At 41.6% G+C, this 22,800-nt stretch overlaps 2 protein-coding genes across 2 annotated transcripts; both read left to right on the top strand.

Moving 5' to 3' along the window:
* The first annotated feature begins 990 nt into the window (after positions 1–990).
* Positions 991–15,673, top strand: LOC117494043 (la-related protein 4). Its single transcript, XM_034144688.1, is given in 18 exon segments — positions 991–1,551; positions 3,904–4,021; positions 4,325–4,483; positions 6,602–6,689; positions 6,790–6,926; positions 7,023–7,126; positions 7,234–7,344; positions 7,429–7,482; positions 7,587–7,796; positions 8,243–8,346; positions 8,960–9,001; positions 10,913–11,137; positions 11,932–11,986; positions 12,088–12,246; positions 12,357–12,407; positions 12,409–12,497; positions 12,583–12,844; positions 13,165–15,673. Coding segments are annotated over 18 exon segments (2,472 nt in total). The 5' UTR covers positions 991–1,440; the 3' UTR covers positions 13,558–15,673.
* A 1,032-nt stretch (positions 15,674–16,705) lies between these two features.
* On the top strand, positions 16,706–21,216 carry asb8 (ankyrin repeat and SOCS box containing 8). Its single transcript, XM_034144687.1, has 4 exons — positions 16,706–16,895; positions 18,252–18,428; positions 18,522–18,626; positions 19,149–21,216. The coding sequence occupies exons 2-4, from the start codon at positions 18,300–18,302 to the stop codon at positions 19,782–19,784; spliced, it is 870 nt and encodes a 289-aa protein (XP_034000578.1). The 5' UTR covers positions 16,706–16,895; positions 18,252–18,299; the 3' UTR covers positions 19,785–21,216.
* Positions 21,217–22,800: the final 1,584 nt, after the last annotated feature.

The following is a 22,800-nucleotide window of genomic DNA, read 5'->3' as shown; positions in this document are numbered from 1 at the left end:
AGAAAGAGAAATGGTAAGTTTGTAATTTTGTAATTACCAGTGTTGTGAGTTCGATGTTTTAATTACTTATAGTAAGGGAACATCTTAGGAGTTAGTGTAGTGAGTTTTCAGAGCAGTGTATTAATGATTTGACCTAAAACTAAATGTTTTTATGAATGTCCTCTGAGGAGGACATAGGGATTTGCTAACTTTTTATTTCCCTCATTTTACACGACACAAATGGAGGCAGCTCACTAACCAAGGCAGAGAGAAATCTGAACAGAATCATTGAGGGAGACTCAGACATAGACCTGTCAGATGATGAGGATTCACAGGCAATGATTGAGGAAGAGGAAGAGGTTGACAACTCAGAGGAGGAGGAAGAGCAGGAGACGTACAGAAAAAAAGGCCCGTCGTCCACTATGGGCCAAAACTAACACGTGGGTTTCTGTAGGGTTCATGGCAGACGGATGCAGTGGGAAAACATACATCAAGTGCCTCAAGTGTCAGATTTAGCTCTGCATTTCGAAAAAGGATGGAGTACTACAAATGAGGGCTCAGTATTTGTTACATTGAGTTGTTGTGCTCTAATGTTGTCTAAATGTACTTGTATGTTAATGTTGTTTGTATGCTTCGCATAACACCCGATGTCCTCTACAAAGGACACACAATAAAACAAAAATGTAAATATATATTTTTAGTTTGTGTTAGTCATTATGTTAATACCACCCTAAACACTTGTGTGATCTAAAAAAAAAAAGGAAATTTGAAACCTTTTTCTTTCTGGGTCTCAGGAGGCTACCTCCTTTCTTTATCTAAATAATTTAACTGATGTTTACTTTAGAAAACTCATATTTATGAATGTAAAACTATTATAAGATTGATAATACAAAACTCGCATAGTGTATTGTGTTGAATCTATCGCTGAGGCTTTTTTTTTTTAAACTGCAGAAAACTACAGTGTGGATCCGGAAAAGGAAGAGGAAATGGTTTTTGCAGAGGTCACCGAGAACCCGCGGTGGCAGCCGGGACGTCGGCGGACTGTGTGTGCCTGCGCGAGGAAGGGTGCGTGTCCCCAGTGTCCGCTCCGGTCGCCCGGTTAGGAATGCGCCTCACGAACCCGCAGGGTGGTGTTATATTTGACGAAACGCTAGCGGAGACTGTGGTCTAAGAAGAGTCATGGTTTGAAATCGTTTACACCATTAGTATCTGACTGTGAGTTTGATTCATTGAGCTAGCTGGCGTTAGCCCGCTTCGTTGATTCATAGCACGCTAGGTCGCTAGCTGTGTAGCATACCTGCTAGCCGGCTAGCTAGCTAGTGAGCTAGTTTCAGTGCTACTGCCAATCCAGTCGAACAGGAGAGAACCGGACTGACTGCTGAACACAGTCGCCGTTTCGGGGAGGAGAGGTGGTGGCAGGCGGGAGAACGCGACGGAGAGGAAGTGAGTCAGGAGCGGCTGATGAGTTCAGACCAGAGCGGAGAGCCGCCGCTGCTGCAGGAGGACCCCGGACCGGAGACCGGTGGGAAGGACGAGGCTCCGCTGGGGAGCGACGGAGGGTCAGGCGGCATGGTGAGGCCTACTTTAGCTAGCTAAGCTACCCTTTAGAGACCTGTTAGCACAGTACGCCCCCCTCTGCGCGACGAATGATATGCATTTAGCAAAAGCTAAAATTAATTAAAAACCTATTTAAAGATCCTATGTTTCAGACTTTGTGACTATTTGTGATATCAATATCTGATAGGGTTTTATCGAAACGTGATATTGATTACCAAGCAAAAACAGCCTCAGACGCCGCTCATACGGCAGCAGTTGCAGGACTAATGACTAACTTGCAGCCCTGTGTACAGCAGGTGATTTTACACACTTAGCCTGATCTCCTCTGCAGTCCCTACAGGGAGCCAACCGGTGCTAGCTTAGCCACTGTAACAAGCAAGCTCGTTAAGTAGTTTGCTGAGTAATCGTTAGCCTGTAAGTTAAGTTATGGCACAGCTGCAGACTGACGGCATTGGTATTGGGAGCCGAGGAGTGCTGATTGACTTGTTTTCGATCGGTATGGGATCGATGTCTAGATTATTGGCCGAAGGGTAAATATTCATTCACTAACGGTATCTGTTGGCTAATCGTGCTGCTAGCTAACTGAGCTAGCGCAGTGACATGCGTTGCAAATACCTGGCCTGTGCTGCGCAGCGCAGTCAGCTGACATTACTTGGCTTGCCACGGCCTGCAACACAGAAGCCAGCATTGTAACCATGTGTCAAGTTGCACATGCATGCTTGTGCTCTTCTGAATGACACCCCACCGTGTGGCACATCCATTCTCGTATACTTTGTGGAGAGAAGTGTCCTGAGGTCAATCGTAAAGTGGCAGCTGTACTTGTCAGGCCGAATGCTTTTACTGGAAGCATCTATTGGCAGGTGGCAAATTACAATGTCAAAAGAAGAAGCTGGTACATTTAACAGTTTCAAAGTTGGTGAACAGCTGCCATCCACTCCTCTTTGGACATCAGTGCAATCCACCTTGCTTAATATCAGTATCAGTAGCATCTGTATGCCTCAACATGTAAAGTATGCGATCTATTCTTGGCCACAGGTCTTTGCTGGGTCAGGATTTATACTGCCAGTCCACAGCCCTTTTGATTTGCGGAGTCTGATCTAATCCTTAAATATTGTGCATCAAAATATAAATATGTGGGTGAAAAGCCAGCCAAAGTCAACTTAAAATCGTTATTGTTGTTTCTATCAACATGTATTACTACACAGACTGTGTGGTTGCTCAAAGCTTAGGGTAATATAGCCTATTTCGTCAACAGGGGATCATGGGGCCCTCTCTGGCACATTTCATTGCACTCCTTGTTTCCAATTAGATGCCATTAAGGCCCAATAGTTTGCAAGTGTTACCAATATCCTAAGATTGCATCAGGTGATTTTAATTAATCCCCGCTCACTCACACAAGGCAAAAGTAATAAGTGATCTCAGCAGTTGTGGTGATGGTTGGTACTTGAGCAATTTGTTGGTGACCACTTTTTAATTCTGGTTAAACCTGTAAAGTTCTTCGGTTGTATTTGCCTGGTTTTCGTTTGTATGTTGATGCTTTTTGATGGATAATAGGCCTTTGCAGCACACAGTATTGATCTAATGTTTATCCAAACACAAGGTAAATATAATCTAAGAATGAAAAATGGATTTGTTGATAATTGCTTTAATCACATGGATTAGTCGTGCATTATCTGGAGTGTTTTTTTTCTTTCAGTTTGCTTGTTCAAACAAAGGCAACTGTTTAATTGTTTTTCAGGTTACATTAGTATATACGTCCATAGCCGTAGTTACATTAAGTTATCATGTTCCCTTCAGATTTCCGCCTGGATGCTCATAGATCTCCTCAGGCGATTGGATCCTACACTTTATGGTCATTAGGTTTTATTTAATGCATTAAGAAGGCTGGTGCTTGCTGCTCAGTGCTTGATATTGAATATAAAAGGAAATCAATGGTTTTGTACTTATAAATAAATAAGTATTAATGGCTTGACATGAGAGTTGCAAACATACCTGGTGCGGTGGTGTGTTTAAAAACCTGTAACGTTGTCAACACATTTGTTTTACCAGCTCAGTTTTGACAGTAGCCCTGAGACAAGTGTGATGCCAAGAAGAGATGAGATGGCAAGTCTGTGGTGAATCAGCAAGAATATTTAATCTGATCGTACTCTAGGTCTCAGTTGCAGATGAAAAACACCAGTTAGATGCAAATCACATAACAAAAAAAAAGCAGTCTAAATGGGATTAGTTCTCGCTTTACATGCAAGCTGTGTAAATGGTGTGTTTGTGGCTAATACATGTTAGATAAAGCTAAAATTAGCATGTAAGTCTGCCTTTTATCTTTGCTATTAATTTAACTTGCCTAATCATGCTGTTTCTGCTCTGAAGGTCACCTCTAAGGGTGCCGGTTTGAACCCAAATGCCAAAGTGTGGCAGGAGATGCCCGTGGCCCCCAGCGAGGCTGTTACCAACAGCCCTCATTGGCCCCCCGCAGACATCAGTGAGGGTGAGTTACACTTGCATCATTGGAATTAAATGTGCTTAGAAAACTCTAAATGGTGTTTAATAAAATTGACATAGCTTTAATATGTAAAAGCATATTACATTTTTTTTTTTTTTTACAAATGGTGACCTTTTTGCACTTGTATACACGTTTGAATTACAATTTGGATTTTTGTTTATTTTAACCATATGTTGACATCACCTGTAAAACGACTTATTAAAGGCCTTGTAAAGACAAAGAAAAACAGCCCTGAATTTTAGACTGGATGTTGTTGCTTCTCAATAAAACTCTTTACCTTGCTCACAGGTTATTCTGAGCCTTCGTCTGCGGGGTGTAAGCCGTTCACCGTGGGATTCACGGCCCTGGATGACAGCAGCTCCTCGGCAACAGCTGAGATAGCAGTAAATGGAATGGACCCTCCAGAGTTGGGCGTTTCCCCCGCCGAGTCCACCACGGGGATCCCAGGTCAGTCACTTCACATCACATGCTGTCCTCTCCACACACCAACTGTGACTGCAACTCAGGCCTCTTCTCTTTTTATTAATGTATTCATGTTAAGCTTGATATAATAATGATGGTGAAACATCATAAACAGCCCCATCCAGGGTGTCCGCGGGGTCTTAAAAAGTATTAAAAGTTGAATCAATTTAGCGAAAATTAAGGCTATTAAAAAGTATTAAACAGCATTTTCCAAGGTATTAAATGGTGTAGCTTGTTTTCAATAAGTATATAAATTGTCCAAAGAGGTTGTATTCTACAGTCTGCCTGAATGTAATCATTGCGTAGGTGTGTAGTGTGTCTTAAAAAAAGGTCTTAAAGGGTATTCAATTTGACTGCAGGATTCCTGCATATACCCTGCCATCAGCTTAAACACCAAATCTGTTGCGCGAGTATCGTCTCACTAATGGGCCTTGCTTACATTTAATAACATGTCTAGCCTGGCTCTTCCAGAGCTTTCATTATATAACATTAGCTGTAATTTGTTTTACAATAAACATGGCACAGTGTTACTTTAAAGGGGACCTATCATGCAAAATGCACTTTTGTACGTCTTTTATACATGAATATGTGTCCCCGGTGTTCCAGGGAACTCACCAAGTGTCAGAAAACACAACCCTCTCTATTTTCCTCCATACCCAAATCTCTAAAAAAGGGGCTGCAACGGATCTGATACAGACTGATCGAAAGCGCTGGAGACGCTGTAGTACATATGCCAGGCCTGTAAGTGGCGCTGTAGTCTGCCACAAAAGCAGCGAAGAAGACTTCCCGCCCATAGTTACCATGGTTACCCTTCTGTTTATTCTCCGCTGTGGATTTTTTTCTCCCTCCCCGAGGCAAGCGTTTGCTCCCGCTGCTTTAATTCAATGCAATCCCTCCCCGTCGAGGCAAGCACTGTAATTCTCTCCGGTTAGTCCACCAGCAGATGACAAACACCCACCTCTCCGCCTCTTCCAAGGAACGAGGGGACCGTCCGGCAGAGTTTCAGTTTCAGTTTCTTTCGCCGGTCAAGATGTCCGTTAAAGTTTCAATCTTCCGGACAAAATTAGAAAAGTGCCGGTCAAAGGTCTTCTTTGTTATTTATTGAGCTTTAAAACAAATGAATAACGACTCTATATAATAAAACACGGAGGACGGAGATCTCTTTTTCTCCCCTTCTTCTGACAGCCCAGCAGCTGATCAGAGCACGTCTCACCTCTCCTGCAGGGGGGCGTGGTCAGCAGAATCAGACCCGTAGACAGCAAACAGCACATAGAGTGAAATGAGGCATGGCTAAAATGCATGATCTGTTTGGTATTTTGAAAACAGAAACGTATAAATATACCTTATATAGGTATGGCCCTACAATATATCATTTAAATATAGCATGATAGGTCCACTTTAAATGAAGAGCATACCATAAATGGAATTATATTCTGCTAATTTATTCTATTAATTCACCTTAAGCCCTTCAGGTTTAATGTTCTCAGTCCACTTGGTCCTAATCTAGAATCATGGTTTAAATAGTGTTCCCAACGGGGTGTCTCACAGCCAGCTGGAACTATAAACACACAGACGCTTTGGCTACACTTGACTTACACAGCTACTAGTATTTCATTTATCACCCCACATGTAAGTCCTGTGTTTGGCTTTGAGATAATTAATCACACGTTCAATCCTTTTTTGACCTGTTTAGACTGGTTGTCTAACATACGGCCCTTCTCTTGAAGGTGTACTTGAATTCAAAGTAGGAGTCAAACTCCGCAATGCTGGATCCTACACGGCCCACAATGCAACATAACAGCATATTTTGTATTATACCTTCCCTCTCTGGTAAAGTCATTTTTCACATATCAAATAGTTTTCACATGGCTATAGATTCACCCTCAACATATCTCTTGAGATGAAGGGGAAAACGATATATTTTTACTTGATGTCCCTGCCATTGTTAAGAGGCATGTTTGAGGGTCCACTTTGGCTCTGTCCATGATGACGCATATTATTGAGTTATGACATTGTCAACAAAAACTCAACATTAAATGCGTCATAGAGAACATTATTGACAGTTGTGTTGTATTACGACTGACATTTTGTTTTGGGTCTCAGCAGATTCTAAAACTGAAGAGCCGCCTCAGATCTCCTCTGAGAATCTACGAGAGTCTCTGAAGAAGGAGCTGGAGTTTTACTTCTCCAGGTAAGAGTCAAGCACTCGAACCACCATTTTTATAATGTAAAATATAAAACCTGTTTTTCAAGAGAAGGCTAATCTACATTGATTTATTTGTGTTATTCAGAGAGAACCTCTCAAAGGATTTGTACCTGATGTCCCAGATGGACAGTGACCAGTTTGTCCCCATTTGGACTATTGCCAGCATGGAGGGCATCAAGGTCCTCACCACTGACATGGACCTCATCCTGGATGTGTTGAGATGTGAGTGGAGAGTTTAAGACGATGTCAATTAAAAAGAGCTTCATGTATCTGTGATGTGTCTATATTTAAATACATTTCCCCATCTTTCCCCCTCAGCCTCTCCTATGGTACAAGTGGATGAGAAAGGGGAGAAAGTGCGTCCAAATCACAAGCGGTGCATTATCATTCTCAGGGAGGTACCTGAAACCACTCCTGTTGAGGTAAGGCTGACCTGTGCATACACAGCCACACTGCCTTTGGATGCATCAAATTGCAATAAGGATGTAGATGTTTACATGTTTAAAACCCTTGTTTATGTTATTCACAGGAAGTGGAGGCACTGTTCAAAAATGACAACTGTCCAAAAGTGATCAGTGTTGAGTTTGCGCACAACAACAACTGGTACATCACATTCCAATCAGACACCGACGCTCAGCAGGTAATGCAAAGTGAAATGTCTCTACACGGTCTTTTCTCAGTAAGCCATGTATTTCACTCATGATTCTCCCTTGTACTCCCCTAGGCATACAAGTATTTGAGAGAGGAAGTAAAAACATTTCAGGGAAAACCCATTATGGTGAGTTAAATTAAAACTTCTTTGTCATTTTGGAAAGGCCCGTCTGCGAAGTTGTTTTCAGTTATTTCAGTCTTTGCTCTTTCCCTGGTTTTCCATGCTGACAGGCCAGGATAAAGGCCATCAACACATTCTTTGCAAAGAATGGCTACCGTAGCATGGACAGCAGCCTGTACGCACAGCAGTCCCAGATCCAGTCCCAGTACAGCTCTCCGCTCTACATGCAGCACGTCTACCCCCAGCAGCAGTACCCGGTCTACGGCATCGTACCTCCCACCTGGACGGCTTCGCCCACACCGTACTTTGAAACTCCTCTGGTGAGACATACTGCACTCACAACGAGACGATCACACACACCTACCCTGTAATATTCACCCTTCATGCACCACTCTTATGTTCATGTTGTTTCAGTGCATCATCAGTAAATGTGATGCACGAAACGATCCAGAAACCTCAAGGCCACAAGTAGTGTGGGGTCAAACCTGTTTGATGCAACGTCTGAAAAGCAATGCATCACGTCAATTCAAATGAGTCTTTCCATCTCTGCAAATTGTCATAGACCTAAACACACAGTAGTTTGCATAGCAAGTAAATCAAAACATTGTGTAATTTATAAAGTTATACCCCTTGGGGAATGTTTTTTCAGGTCTCTGTGGCAGCAACTAGGAAGAACATAACTTTACAATTGTATTTGCATACTGAAATACATGAAACCACTGACTCAAATAGGGTTGGTAAGTGTTTACTCTTTTCCGATTTACAGGCCCCGTTTCCCAACAGTAGCTTTGTGAATGGATTTGGCTCAGCCGGACACTACAAAACTGGCTCCAATTCTCTTAATATCACTCGCCCATTCAACAGAAACCGGTAAGCACATGTTTTCTTGTTGTTTGTTTGTTTTCTTTTAGTTTTTTGACTTAAAGGCAACATTTGTAGGATTTTTTGTGTAGAAAATCCCTTTCAATAATGATGTATGACTCACTACAAGTGTATGGTGTTGTCTGCATCTGCAGGGACCCTGTCCTCTTCCTGTATATCTTGTCCTTATTTATTTGGCTGCGTTCGGGACATTAATTGGCTTCAAGCTCTATAAAAACAACAAGGTGCCAGGTGGTAAACAAGCATCCGAGAAAACTATAAAAATGGCTCACAACACTGGAAAACTGCAAATAACACGAGAGTAAAGCTGGGGTTAGTTTTCAGCCCCGGGCCAGATCCCTTTCCCTCGTTGAGCCGGGGAGTAGGGGCCAAATCTTGTGTTAAACAAAAACAGACAAATCCTACTCATTGTGCCCTTAGATCTAAGTCAGATTTTTGCATTAAACATTTTATTTAAATATTTTACCACTTGTGTCATTGTTTGAATGATAAGTTGTGAACATCAGATCATCTGACAGTGAAGTGTTGTCCAAGTGTGCGACATAATGTGAACTCACCGGGGAACTGTGCTTCACTCCCTGTCTTCTTACTGTCCCCACAGTGTCCCCCTCTATTCAAGAAAGAATGTAATAAATGCCTTCAGGTACCACTGTTATACAATAAGCTTCATTTGCTACCTTCATCTCTTGCCATACTGCCACTGCCAAAGATCCATAACGGGGCTTTTGCCTTTTGCCGGTCAGACTTTATGGCCATTACCCTTTGTATATGTTAATGTTTGTTGCCAGGTAACGAACAACCTAGATTTGCCACTTCATCTGATAAATGTAGGTTTGTCTGCTGACTGGCAGAAGCATCCATCTGATTCTGAGCAACTGGCTTTTTCACTTATGGCCGCCTTGGCTCCAAAACTTCCTTTTTTTGTATCAACATGGTTACATGTATCTCTCCATCACAACTAATAACCATTATTATTTGTTCATTGCTTTTGTTTTTACTGCTGCTTTCTTCATCAGTGATTGTATTACTTTGTTACATGCTTTAGCAAAGAGATGCCCACAGTTTGGGGTTGGGTCCCGGTCAGGCAGCCGTCAAGCTTTAATCAGTACGCTTTGGTCTTTAACAAAGAGATGAACAACTTTGCCAGTTTGTTATTGTGATAAAAAAGCAGCTTCACCAAAAAGAAATATCTTATTGGGACTCTTCTCAAGTCAGAACCGATGATGAGATCAATATGCGCATAGAGGGAAACCCGGGAGTGGAGTAACTGGCTTCGGGGTCTATCTTTATCCTATCAAAGGTAAGAGAGAGAGAGAGAGGAAGAGAGCGTAGAGAGAGGAGAGAGGAGAGAGCGAGAGAAAGAGAGAGGAGAGAGAGAGCGAGGAGAGAGAGAGAGAGAGAGAGAGAGAGAGAGAGAGAGAGAGAGAGAGAAGAGAGAGAAGGAGAGGGAGAGAGAGAGAGAGAGAGAATATGAGAGAGAGAGAGATAGAGAGAAGAGAGAGAGAGAGAGAGAGAGAGAGAGCTTATAGCATCGCTCTATCTCTCTATATCGAGATCTCTCTATAGCTATATCTTTTTTCTAAGTGTCCGGCTCTACTCTTATCTCTCCTGCTCTCTCTATATCTATCTCTCTCTATCTGCACTACTCTATCTCTCTCTCTCTCTCTCTCTCTCTCGCTCTCTCTCTCTCTCTCTCTCTCTCTCTCTCTCTCTCTCTCTCTCTCTCTCTCTCTCTCTCTCTCCTTATCTTCAAAAGTCAGGAGCTTCACTCGGGTCCCGATGAGCGTTCAGATTATGAGATCTGAGGGCCAAAGACTCACGAGAAGATGAGTCCATGTGAATCACGCTGCTTACCTTTGACAAACAACGTCTCGGTGTTATTAGTGGCACATGTATGTTGCCGTCAAAGTCTCCACAGCTTCAACCAATCATTAACACAAATGTAGTCCAAACCTCCGTCCATGCATGCCTTCACATTTTCCCTGAGGACAGAGCATGCTGTCTCTTATTCCTGCTGCAAACTGAGCACACCAGTGTTTCCATCAACTGATTCAGATGCTTCAGCCTCCATTATATACAAAAGTAATATAGGCTTATTACGGTCTGTTCCAATTCTCATCTCATAACCGTGATTACACTGTTTACTCTGTGATGGCATTAAGTCCAATCACAAGTGCCACTTGAAAGACCAAACTGTGGTTTACCATGGCATTACCATTTACATCATATCTGCTCAACTGTATTTGCTGCTTTTTAAAGCATCAAGATACTATTATAATAATACATTTGATTTATATAGCACACTTTAAAAACAATCTCATCTCAAGGTGCTTCACAAAGCTATAAGGAGAAAATAATAAAACATTAGCCCCCACATATTAATGAATTGTTGAACTACATTGGTAGAGTAACTTTAAGGACAGTCATGCTGTCCTTTTTAGTTTTTAACACTGGTTGCAAACTGGAAAGGAAACACTGGTCAACAGTATGCCTTACAAACATTTTCATCTTAAGGTTGACCATGCTTACCTTCTCCTTCTCCCCTCTGCTACAGGAACCATGTGAAGCCCCAGGTGAGGACAGGTGAGGTGACCTCAGCGTCAGTAACCCCTGTCCCCCTGGAGAGTCTGACTGGACTGCGCAGCCCCCAGCCCCCTGCTCCCCTCGCCACCCTGCCGGTCCAGGCCGCCTCTGACCTGAGCTCCGCGTTCTCACATCTTTCCTCCTCTTCCTCGTCTTTGGATCCCAGTGATGACAGCGGCATGGCTGGACGTGGAAGGTAAACATACTTCACTGTAATGGCTGCTGTTCATTGGTTGTGACAAATGTTTGGTTAGACTGATCGATTAATCGACTTTGAATTGTCCCTTTTGTTTTCACAAAGAGAGGACAACTTTGCAAGTCTGTTAATGCCATTTTAATAAAAGCAGCTTCACAAAGAATGATCGTACTGGACTCTTCTCAAGTCAGACCCGATGATGAAATCAAAATGCGCATAGAGGGAAACTGGGGAGTGGAGTAACTGGCTTTGGTTCTCTCTTTCTCCTCTTCATGTTTCTCTTCTCTTTGTCTGTCTCTCTCTTTCCTTCTCTTCCAAAGTCAGGAGCTTCACTCACATCTCGATGAGCGTTCAGATTATGAGATCTGAGGGTCAAAGACTCACGAGAAGATCACCCTGCTTACCTTTGACAAAGAATATCTCAGTGTTATTAGTGGTGTGTCAAGATATTAGTGGCTCGTTTAGATTTAACATCGGCGTTCTCAGCTCTTCCTAATGAGTTTATGATGTGTTGCACATCTTCTCACGTTCAGTACGTCTCTTTAAGGTTTCCACAACTTAAACCAATCATGAACTCAACTGTAGTCCATACCGCTGTCCGTTCCAAGGAGATTTTTTAATGTTTTTTAAGATCTCCCAAATATTCAGTTTAATATGATATAAAATGGAAAAAAGGACCTACATTTACTTGTAAAGCTAAATGATCATTCCACTATGCATTGCATCTCAAGTCTTGTTCAGTGTCCCTTTTTTAATGGTGAGTTGACTTAACTGATCATTTATTTCCATTTCAGACGGAGCACAACCTACCGAGGAACACGGAGGAGGCGAGAAGATGACCGGATTGCGGTAAATGGCAATTTTTATTGTCGTTGTAAACTCGAATGTATTTAAAACATATGAACCGTTTGGTGATATTTTCTGTTTGTTTGCTCAATTTCCCTTCCCAGAGGCCTGTACCGCTAGCAGAGATCAAGGTTTCTCAACCGAAGTTTGACTTGGCCGCTACCAATTTCCCACCACTTCCTGGCTGCGTGGTCAGCACACAGGGAGAGCCAGTGCTGGAGAACCGAATGTCGGATGTTGTACGCGGGTTGTACAGGGACAAGGTAAGAAGAAATGAACACTAACGATTTGTAAATCTCTTGTCTGCATAGAGCATTGTTGAGGTTGAGGTTAATCAAAGGTTTAATGTGCCTGTCTCCCTGTGTTTTTATAGACAGAACAAGCCAATAAAGAAGCCACTGTGAGTCCAGCTTCAGGCCCCACCACCAGTCACAGAGGAGGCTGTGGCGGTCTCCAGTCCTGCCCTGCCAGCAGCCAAACCTGCTGCACTCCCACTCGGACCCCCGGTCTCTGGGTAAGACGAAGACAATTGAGCTCAAAATAATCTAACACCTTCGTTAAAGTCAATTTGAATGTCTGAAACTCTTGTTTTTCTTCAGTATCCCTCGCCAGGAGAAGAGGGTTGAACGGGCGGAGCCTCTAGCTCCAAAAGTGGCTCCACGCACGCCAGTTCAAACTACCGTAATCCCACCCCCCACCACACAACCTGTGCCTAACCCCAGGCCTCAGCCCCCTGCTGCTGCTGCTGCTTCTGTTGCGGCTGCTGCTGCTCCTCTTGCTGCTGCCCCCGTCACCTCCACACCAGCGACTCCAAGCACGCCGGCTCCTGCTGCGGCCCCCCCTCCTCCCAGCGCCACACAGGTGAGGATGTGGTTCTGTTTGACAGCCTGCTCTAGAGCTTAGCTGTCTTCCTGATGATGAAAACATGTTCGCATAGAGGGAAGTCAGGTAGTGGACGGACTGGCTTTGGTTCTCTCCATTCTCTCTACTTGTCACTCTCCTTCAGTTTCTCTCTTTATCTCTCTCTCTGCCCTTTCCAACCAAACGTCCAGGATGTTCACTCCTACCCCGATGAGCGTTAAGATTATGAGATCTGAGGGTTTGATGAAGGAAATCAATAAAGTTGATCAGTCACCTTTGCACGTTTTCTAAAATTGTGTTTTTTCCATGCCTTGTTCAAGGAGCCACGCAAGCTCAGCTACGCCGAGGTGTGCCAACGGCCACCCAAGGACCCTCCACCTGCGGCCCCTGCCCCAGTTTCCACAGGCACAGCGTCTGGCCAGCCGCTACGCGAGTTGCGCGTGAACAAAGCTGAGGATCAGGGCTCCGGCAGCGTTGCTGGAGACAAGCAGGAGAAGGTCCATGACAGGGAGGGGGGGTGGGAATGCAAGGAGAGCCGACCTCCACGTGATCGTGACTCTCAAGGCTACTACCGCAGCAACGGCCCCAGAGGCAACGGGGGCCTCAAGTTTCGGGAACAGAGGCGCCCGCCTCCAGCCCGACGCAGCTCTCCGCAGGGAGGCTACAGGCACACTGGCAAAGAGCAGAATATCCCTCCAGTATCGCCAAAGTAAAAACTCGACATGAATAGAAAAAAGATGTTTGAATATATACATGGATATATATAATTATATATAAAAATGAATAACATAAAAGCAACAACATAATGGTAGCCACCTTCCCCCTGGAACTTGTCCACAGAAAAGCTTTTTAAAAGACATTAAGACCGGGACATCCAGGACCAATGGGCAAAATGACACCTGAAGAACTTTGATGAATTATTTGAAAAGGAAACAAATCTTGTTTTGACCTCCAGCATTATGCTTAAAAGAATTGTAAGTGTCTGGAGGAAGTCTCATTTACGCCCTGCTAGGGAAAGGTGGGATGCTGAGCCTCGTAAATGGCTCTCTACCTTTTTCTTTGATTTTAAAGAATAGATGTCTGCAAGAACAATATGCACTAAGAAGAAAAGAACATGCATATATGTCATGTACATATACAAAGATATCACTAACACGCAATGAGACATCAGTTTGTTTTTTCCGTGTGTGCTTAGGTTTGCAAGTATGACTGAAAGGTTGACTGATGTCTGTGTATGCATTGATTGTTAAGCAATTTGATTGAAGTGCTACAGTGTGCTGCTGCACTGATGTAAAGAAATTGATGATGTTTAATTTTTACATCCGACTCACAATCATTGTCCTGAAACTGGACAGTGTGGCTTCTAATGTATATTAATGAAATGTGTTCTATGGTGGTATTTTGATCCTGGTTCATAATTGGCTAAAATTGTATCAGTCGGATATCAGAAAGTGTCGCTGTACGCCACAGTCAAATGTGTGGTTTTGTTTGAAGCCGAAATCCACTTTGGGGTTCTCACTGGCCCGTTAGCCACCGTTAACCCGCTAGCCTGGTCCAAAGTTTTTCATGTTTAAGTTTTATCTTTATTAATCTGAAACTGTTTTGGTTATGGATTCAGAACATTGTCATGTTGATAATCAGTCAGGTTCTCTGTTTACATGTTTGTTTTTGGTAGTAGGGTGACGTTTTCAAGGAGAAAAAAAAAACAATAGGTTAATAAGATTTGACTGTTCAGTGCGCCTGGTTAAGGTGAGGTTTGGCTTTTCTACATCATCAATGGATATCCAGGTTAAGCTTATATCTGTGAATTGTTCTTAACAATGGCATAGTGTCAAAAATAGTCTGAGGAGTGCTGTTAGCTGAGGATGATAGCTACATGATATCTGGCAGCCATGTCGTGGTTATAAAGAAAATTGGAACATTTTCACGTGCTATGTGCCAGCTGCCTACGATCATAGTGTGCTAGGATAACGTTTTGATTTTTATTGACAGGTCTGCTAAATAATGTAGTCTTGGGCAAACCTTTGGCCCAGTGAAACTGGATTTTGAAGAAGCTGTAGAGGTGTAGTTGCCTATGCTATATTTCGATTACCCTTCACTAGAAAATGTGTGTGGGAGAATGTAATTGTTCTAGTACTGAATTAACAGAGAGAGGCTTTTGACAGCACCTATCCACCATATTGTTTGTGCTTTTAGGGTGAGTTTGCTGGTTTCTTTTCTTTTATTTCCTGTTTTTTATTTTCTCCCTTTTTTTATTTTTGAAAAACAAAAGGATTGACTTAGAATTTGAAGTTTGACTCACTGTATGTATTGCTTTTTAAATGTATTTATTTTAATTCTGATGCACAACGCTTTTCTCCCAATCTTGGTAGGCTGGTTTCCCCAAAGTTGTGTGAAATCGCATTGGCAAAAAATAAAATCACGCATATGACATTTATATACTGTTGGAAATGTCAGCTGAGCAAACATACTTGATGCATTGACTTTTGGGTTAGTAATGCAGTAAAATGAGTAACCAATCACTGGGGCTGTTATTTTTTAGTATGAGCAGCTAGTGATTTAGTATAATTAAATAAATGCACTAACTTGTTTTAAAAAAGAATCTTACTCATAAGTAATGTGAAATCATTTTAGAAGCATATGGTTGATGTTAACATGCTTGCAAATTCCAGGATTACAGGAATTCCCCCCCTCCAAATGTTTGGATTATTTTCTGTTAATTTGGGTTGGGGTGGCAAAAAGAAATATAGTAATGGATCAACCAAGTGTTTGAGACACAATCCTAGAACTGTATGAAATGTCACCAAAAAATAAATTATTTTGATTTGGCTTTCCAGTGTCACATTTCTTTTGTTTTACTCATTATGCACATTAACGTTGGTTGCTGTTTTTTTTGTTTTTTATAGAAAATAAATCCTCATGGAAGTTTATAAATTATTTTAGGATGTTAGACCCAGGCCCTCTGAATTTAAAGTATCTTTAGTTTGCTTCTAAACCCTTTTTATATAGTTTTGTTGTATAATGTAAAATTAATATCTTCATTGTTGCTTTTGTCCAATCATTTCATTTCCATATTGCAGACAAAACAAAAGTATCACTAAAAATAGCAAATACTCCCATAGCAAAACAAATCTATTCAAATGCAGTTATTTCACAATCATACATACTTTCTGCTGTTTTCTGAAGCTTTGTGGCTTAAATAACATGACTGGCATTGCCCAAAGGTTCTTCAACTTGAACACTTGTTTCCAAATGTAATGGACTCTCAACTTTCTGATTAATAACTAGTTTGGATATTAAATATACAAAAATATGTGAGAGAAGTGTTTATCTTATATGAAAAACCCAAAGTCATGACAAATACAAATGCAATGAAACTTCCATGTTGCAAAACGACACCTGAAATTAATACAGTAAAAAGATTCAAGGCAGCCCAATTTATATATTACAATGGTTCCATACAAAATAAATCTAGAAATGATACTCTAACTATAATAGTGTATTACACCTATACTACAACCCACAGCGGATAAGGTAGATATGTAATAAAAGCTTGCCATACTTAACTAAATTCCTCCTCAGGTCCTCCTGCTTAATAATACAACTTTTAACAAAATATGTATAGAGTATGATTTTCCATTTATGTTGTGTGCCCCTGATCCATTTGGTGTAATGTCTTGAATGTGTAATATATGCATATATCTGTGTCTTTGCTGTGCACCAGGGGTCCTGACAGTGATTAGTGAAGCCACTTGTTCCACTGTACCTTAACATGGTCATGCGCTCGAGGCATTCACGGCATGCTGGAGGCCACATCTATTTTGGGAACGCAAGCACACTTTTTAAAGACATGCCTTCCAGTCAGACATCGTAAACAGCCGGCGTTTAAATAAAAGCATCAAGTTATGTGAAGTGTTGTCGCAGAGTAAGGCGACCTGTCCGGTTTAAAGAGAGGGACGGAGGGCGTGGCGGTGGTGACGCGCTGTGTTTATGGAGCCGAGCAGCTAACATACGGTAACCTGTCAGAACTTCACACCGTGGACCCACAACGGTACGTTCTCTCATTAGCATCAGTCATTTATACATGGATGATGCGAAGATGGGTTGAAAGTGCGTTCACGAGTATTTGTAGTGAATGTCAGTTGATTGTTTTTCGCCTACGAGTGTCGACTGTTCCTCTGGATGCTAACGTTAGCTCGTATGCTAGCTAACTTGGTGCTAAAGGTAGCTGCAGAAAATGTTTTAGCCGAGGATATTTTCTGCTCAAAGTCAAGTGGCACGTGTGTTTTGTACTTACCTTTTATTGATTATGTTTTAAACACATGTCACTGAGTATTAAACGTGCATCGCTGTTTATGTTATTCTGTCGTGGAGCATGTTCTTGTCAAGTGAGCTAACGCTAGCTGTAAGTGACAGTCAGTTGTTTCCGTGTACTAAATGACAGGCTGATATTCTGCTGGCTGTTTCCCATTGAGCAGAAACAGCTAAACATATGCATCGCCAAACTACAGTAAAAGCAGACACCATGTAGTCTGCCTGTGCTATGCTGTCCTGTCAGTATTTACCTAACAACAAAAACAATATGATCAAAGAACGGGACACAATTATTCAGTTCGTCAAATGTTGTTTGTGCTCATGTGTCTAATACAATATGTTGTAATTGTCATCATACGTTAATGCATGGAATTGTGATCTTGGAATGAGTTTATAGTAATGAAAATGTTTTGTTATTTGACATGTGCATTTCGGAAAACGGGAAAACTCCCAGATAAAATTAGATATTGCTAGACAAGATATTCAATATAGCTCACATTTCCCGACCCATTTATGTACAGCCAATGTAATTTATAAAGGACTGTTACAGATATCTAAATGTTTACATACATTCTGTTCTTGTGTATCCTAGTCTATTTTACATGTATATAGACTTCTGCATTAACTTGGTCATTCTCTTCAACATAATCTTGAACTATTTTATTTCTACTCTATTTCTTCCACTATTTTTATAGTTTTTTCTCAAAATGTTTTTAATTGTTTTATGTCTTGTTGGAGGAAACTGGGACTTGACTCATTGCCATAACTACACTGTAACTACTGTGCATATGAAAATAAAGCCTTCGAATTAAATCTTGACACACACTAGCTTTACAAAACACTATCTTTTTGGAACTTCAGTTAACATTTTAGCTGGAACCATTGCAAATCTATGTTAAAGCATCATTAAATTGTGTTGTGTGACATGCACTCTCTCCCAAAACGTTTTGAAAAAGATCTAATAACCCATAAAACACTAGCCTTGAGGTAATTTAAAAATGTGTTTTGTTTGACTCTTTACATTTTTGTAAGACCCAAGAATCACCATTGTTTTAGAGTTATTAAACCAAACTCATTAAATTGTGTGTTTCAGTGTGCCGTAGTGTCACCCTGGCCTGGGTGCCATGGTCCTCAGTTACACATGAGCTCTACTATGTGGTACATCATGCAAAGCATTCAAAGTAAATATTCCTTGTCCGAGCGGCTCATCCGCACCATCGCAGCCATTCGCTCATTCCCACACGACAATGTGGAGGATCTCATTCGTAAGGTAGGCCTCATCTTCCAGTCCAACTTCAAATGTATAATATTTGTGAATGTTTTCAGTTATATTGACATCTTTCTATCTCCTGTATACCCCAAGGGAGCTGATGTAAACCGGATGCATGGCACTCTGAAGCCCCTGCACTGTGCCTGTATGGTCGCTGATGCTGACTGTGTGGAGCTGCTGTTGGAGAAGGGCGCAGAGGTACGTCATAGATGACTCCTACACACTGAACAATACCTGATATCATACACCGATTATAGGTTAGCTTTCTACCTTCTAGGTGGCCACTGTACTATATTAAAGTTGGCCTGTTGAGAGTTGAACCTTGCCCTGCAGCTGGTACCAGTTGTTAAAGCTCTTTCTGTGGGGTTCTCTTTAAGAAAGCTTTGGCATCTGGATTGAATGGGTTGTTTTTTCTGAACCGAACCTCTAACTTGCGAGCAGCGCTAAAACAGTTTGGCATTTTCCTGACCTTCAAATTATTTTTGCCTCCCTGTGTTATTTTTGTGCTGAATCACCACACCCTCTAATCTATATCCCACTTCAGCCAGCCCTTTTGCACTTTGTGCTGCTGCTCATACTTAAAAGTGCACAGTCCATATGCAGAAAAAGTATATCACCCTTCTGTGCTGGTAATTGTGTTTGCATGATTTAAAATATAAATATGTCCAAAAGTGTAACTCCTTATCAGAGCATTGTGCTTAACATTATATTTCCTATCAGGTGAATGCTTTGGATGGATATAACCGCACAGCTCTGCACTATGCAGCAGAGAAGGATGAGACCTGCGTGGAGCTGCTGTTGGAGTACGGGGCCCTGCCCAACGCCCTGGACGGCAACAAGGACACTCCACTCCACTGGGCTGCCTTCAAAGATAACCCAGAGTGTGTGAGGGCCCTGCTGGAGAGCGGGGCCTCTCCCAACGCCAGGGACTACAACAATGACACGCCTTTGAGCTGGGCAGCAATGAAGGGCAACCTGGAGAGTGTCAAGGTGCTTTTAGACTACGGCGCCCAGGTCCATGTCACCAACCTGAAGGGCCAGACCCCTATCTCCCGCCTGGTGGCCCTGTTGGCCCGGGGCCTGGGCACTGAGCAGGAGGAGGAGTGCCTGGAGCTGCTGTGCCGGGCTGCAGGACGCTTTGAGATCCGCCGGGCTGACGGCACGCTTCCCAAGGAGCTGAGTAAGGATCCCCAGCTGCTGGCCAGGCTGACCAACATGGTGTCTCAGGCTCCCACGCTGCGCTCTCTGTCGCGCTGTGCCATCCGCCAGAGTCTCGGGGTCCAGTTCCTCCCCACTGCTGTAAAAGAGCTTCCTTTACCAGAGACTATCAAAGAATATTTACTGCTGAGAGACTGAAGGGATAACACCTTTGGGGAGCTCTCAGACCTCACTAGCTTTTTTATTAGCTCAACAGAAAGCAGTTATTGGCAAGGGAGTGTCATGGTATTGTGAGATACTGTCTGAAAGTGGCCCGTCATTCATCAAACTTTGCAAATGAGTACAGATGTATGCCCCAGGAGAGATGTTCAAACCTCCAGGTCTTTATTTTGATTATCTATGAGGAAACTTCTTAATTAGCAGTGCATTTGTTTTAGTGTGATCAGTTTCAGTTGTTGGAAGAAGACTGCCCCAGTTCATGTTTATATTGTTTCTACAGCTGAAAATGATGCACATGTAGCTAACGCTGGCCTGTTGAAGAGAAGTCTCTTCTCAGCCCATGCAGTACAGAGAAAAACTATAACATCAGGTTTTTTAGGCTTCATGTAGGCTTATTATTGATTTTTCATTATGCAAAATGTATTATGTTTGTATTAATGTTACATTTTTAATACTTAATTATAATGTTATTATGGTTTGTCACGGAGCATGAGGAAAATCCTAAATGTTGAGTTTGGTGGTAGAATTAGTATATGCTCATTGTGAGATTTAAATGTAAGATAAGATAAGGGCTAAAGTGTGATGATGCAGGCAGTCAGGTCCTGAAATAGTGCTAAAGAATGTTATGTAGTGTTTATAATAGTTGGAGGGGCCATCTTTCTCTCAATGACATCCCAGTGAACTCACTATCACTTTTGCAACACCAAGGAAAGACAAAAAATAAAAGTTGAAAAACACTCTCTGCCCAGCATAGAAGATGTTGTGCCCGATGGAAACAGCTTTGTTTGTGATGTAGCAATGACATGTTGCAACAAAAAAAAAATTAGGTTAAAATAAGTTTCTCAAAATGTGCCAGACACATTGTTCTAGTCCTGTGTTCAACGCTGTTAAAAGTGACGTCCACTAGCCTGCTTTCATATGCGATTTTACTATTTATTTTGGCTTTTATTTTAATGAAGATGCAGTTGCCAAGGAGGAATACATGTTGTTTCTTTGTTTGTGTTACAATGGATGTTCTCAGTCTTACCTTGCAAAAGAAAGGGTTTTCAAATGTGTTCCTAGGTCCTCATTCTTGTAGCATATGTTTTAAAAAAAAAAAACTTTAATTTAAATGTTAGAACCAAGAAATTGCATGATTACTACGTTTTTGTCCTTGAAAGATTCACTTAATAAGCTTGAATGATATATATTTGCGTTTGTCATGTCATCTGTTTGACATCTGATAATTTCTGTGCTTGGTTTTTGTTTTCCCATTGGGCTGCTGTATAAAAAAAGATACCTTGAATCATGTCTTGTGTACACCTGCAAAAGTGCTTTTTCTTTGTCAATGAAAGTAAATGCCTTTTTATATTTCATTTATTTTCTTCTCTCCATTGTTCTTCAAAAATAAATCTGCTATTTTGACATGTAATTGCAGGGTGATAATTGTGGTGGAAATTCCACACTTAATCACCTTCTGGTAAGAAAAGAACAAATATACAAGCTTAAACCAAAGTTGTGTTATTTAATAAAGAGTTATAGCATTTAACAGAATCAATCATATTTCCAGCTGGAAAGGACAGAGGTCCTGCACTAGTAGATAGTACCAGGATCTGACCCGTTACACGGAAAAGCAATGTCATTTATAGAGATGAGACACAGGAAGGAAGGCAATCCACATTACAGTCCTAAATTGGGTGGGAGGCAGACAGGAGGGGAAGCACAGCATGTTAATTACAATTAACATCCATATGATAATTGCCTGACAATGGTCAGGGCGACACCCTTCGGTCTGAGAACATTTCATAGCGAGGAAACCTACATATATATATTGAATCAATATAAATTCCCATCATAATGATTATTATGGCCCTGTTCCAGTCATCTTGACCATGGCTCTAGTGTCATGCTTGCTCACTGTAACAATTTGGACAATTTAATTAGAACGTCACCATAATAAATGTTATCTGTGTCAATGTCAGATGTCAAAGCCCATATGTATCGGCAAATCATCAGCTGCAATAGGCTATGAAACCCTGCTGAAACAAATTAGCTGTGTCATTTTCATAATTTTGCCCCTCATCAGGTTGGGTTGTTTTTTTTGCATAATGCTTTTTCACAGCAGACATTTTTACTTATAAGAGCAGGAAAGCCATGTGTTATTGATAACATTAACAAAGGCTTTGTTCCGTTCAGTAAGTGAAGGTGAGCCAGCATGCACAACAGCGGACTCTAAATCTAAATGTCAGCCATCATCAATTTCACTTTTTACAGCTGTGTTTAGCTTGCACCTTAATACACTGCGATTAAGGCTCTGTGCTAATTAAACTACATTTTCCATGCTCCTCTAAGGAACATCCTTAGCAGTGTCATTGTCAGTGTCATTGTCTGTGTCATAATGACAGAGACTGATGCTGCTTTGGAAATTCATCCACAATTAAACTCTAAACAACATTATCTACGAGATCAAACATGCCATACAACAACAACAACACCTGACTGTACACTATTACCACTGCACTCAGTCAACTGATATACAGTCATTTTAATCTGAGAGCCTGAGGAGCTCCAATATGAGAAACCCCATCATACGTTTACAATCCTGACTCTTACTCTGAGCTGATTCCAAGATATTTCAAATACTTTGGGCATTAAAGAACTTATGACACAACACAGGCATAAAACAGTGGTGACCTTGGCAAAACATTAAGATGGTCAATTAAGAGCTTGTGTATTTGTATTGTATAGTGCTCCCTTTAAAGGAATAGGCCCACAGAAGTCAATGTAAGCATGTTTTAACGGTCTGATTGTCCACTAGGGGGCCCTATAGCCTTGTCTCTGATTTCACGAATGAGTAGAGTAAAACAGTAATAAAGTTATACTGTTCTCCAAACAAACAATTTAGACAAATTGTACATACATACAGTACATACATACATTCATTCATACATACATACAGACATACAGACATACATACAGACATACAGACATACATTAATACAGTACATACTAAGGC

This window comes from Trematomus bernacchii, unplaced genomic scaffold (assembly GCF_902827165.1).
Source record: "Trematomus bernacchii unplaced genomic scaffold, fTreBer1.1, whole genome shotgun sequence".
Classification (NCBI taxonomy): Eukaryota; Metazoa; Chordata; class Actinopteri; order Perciformes; family Nototheniidae; genus Trematomus; species Trematomus bernacchii.
Note: the sequence above shows the minus strand (reverse complement) of the source record. Positions and strands in the feature narration are given on the sequence as shown.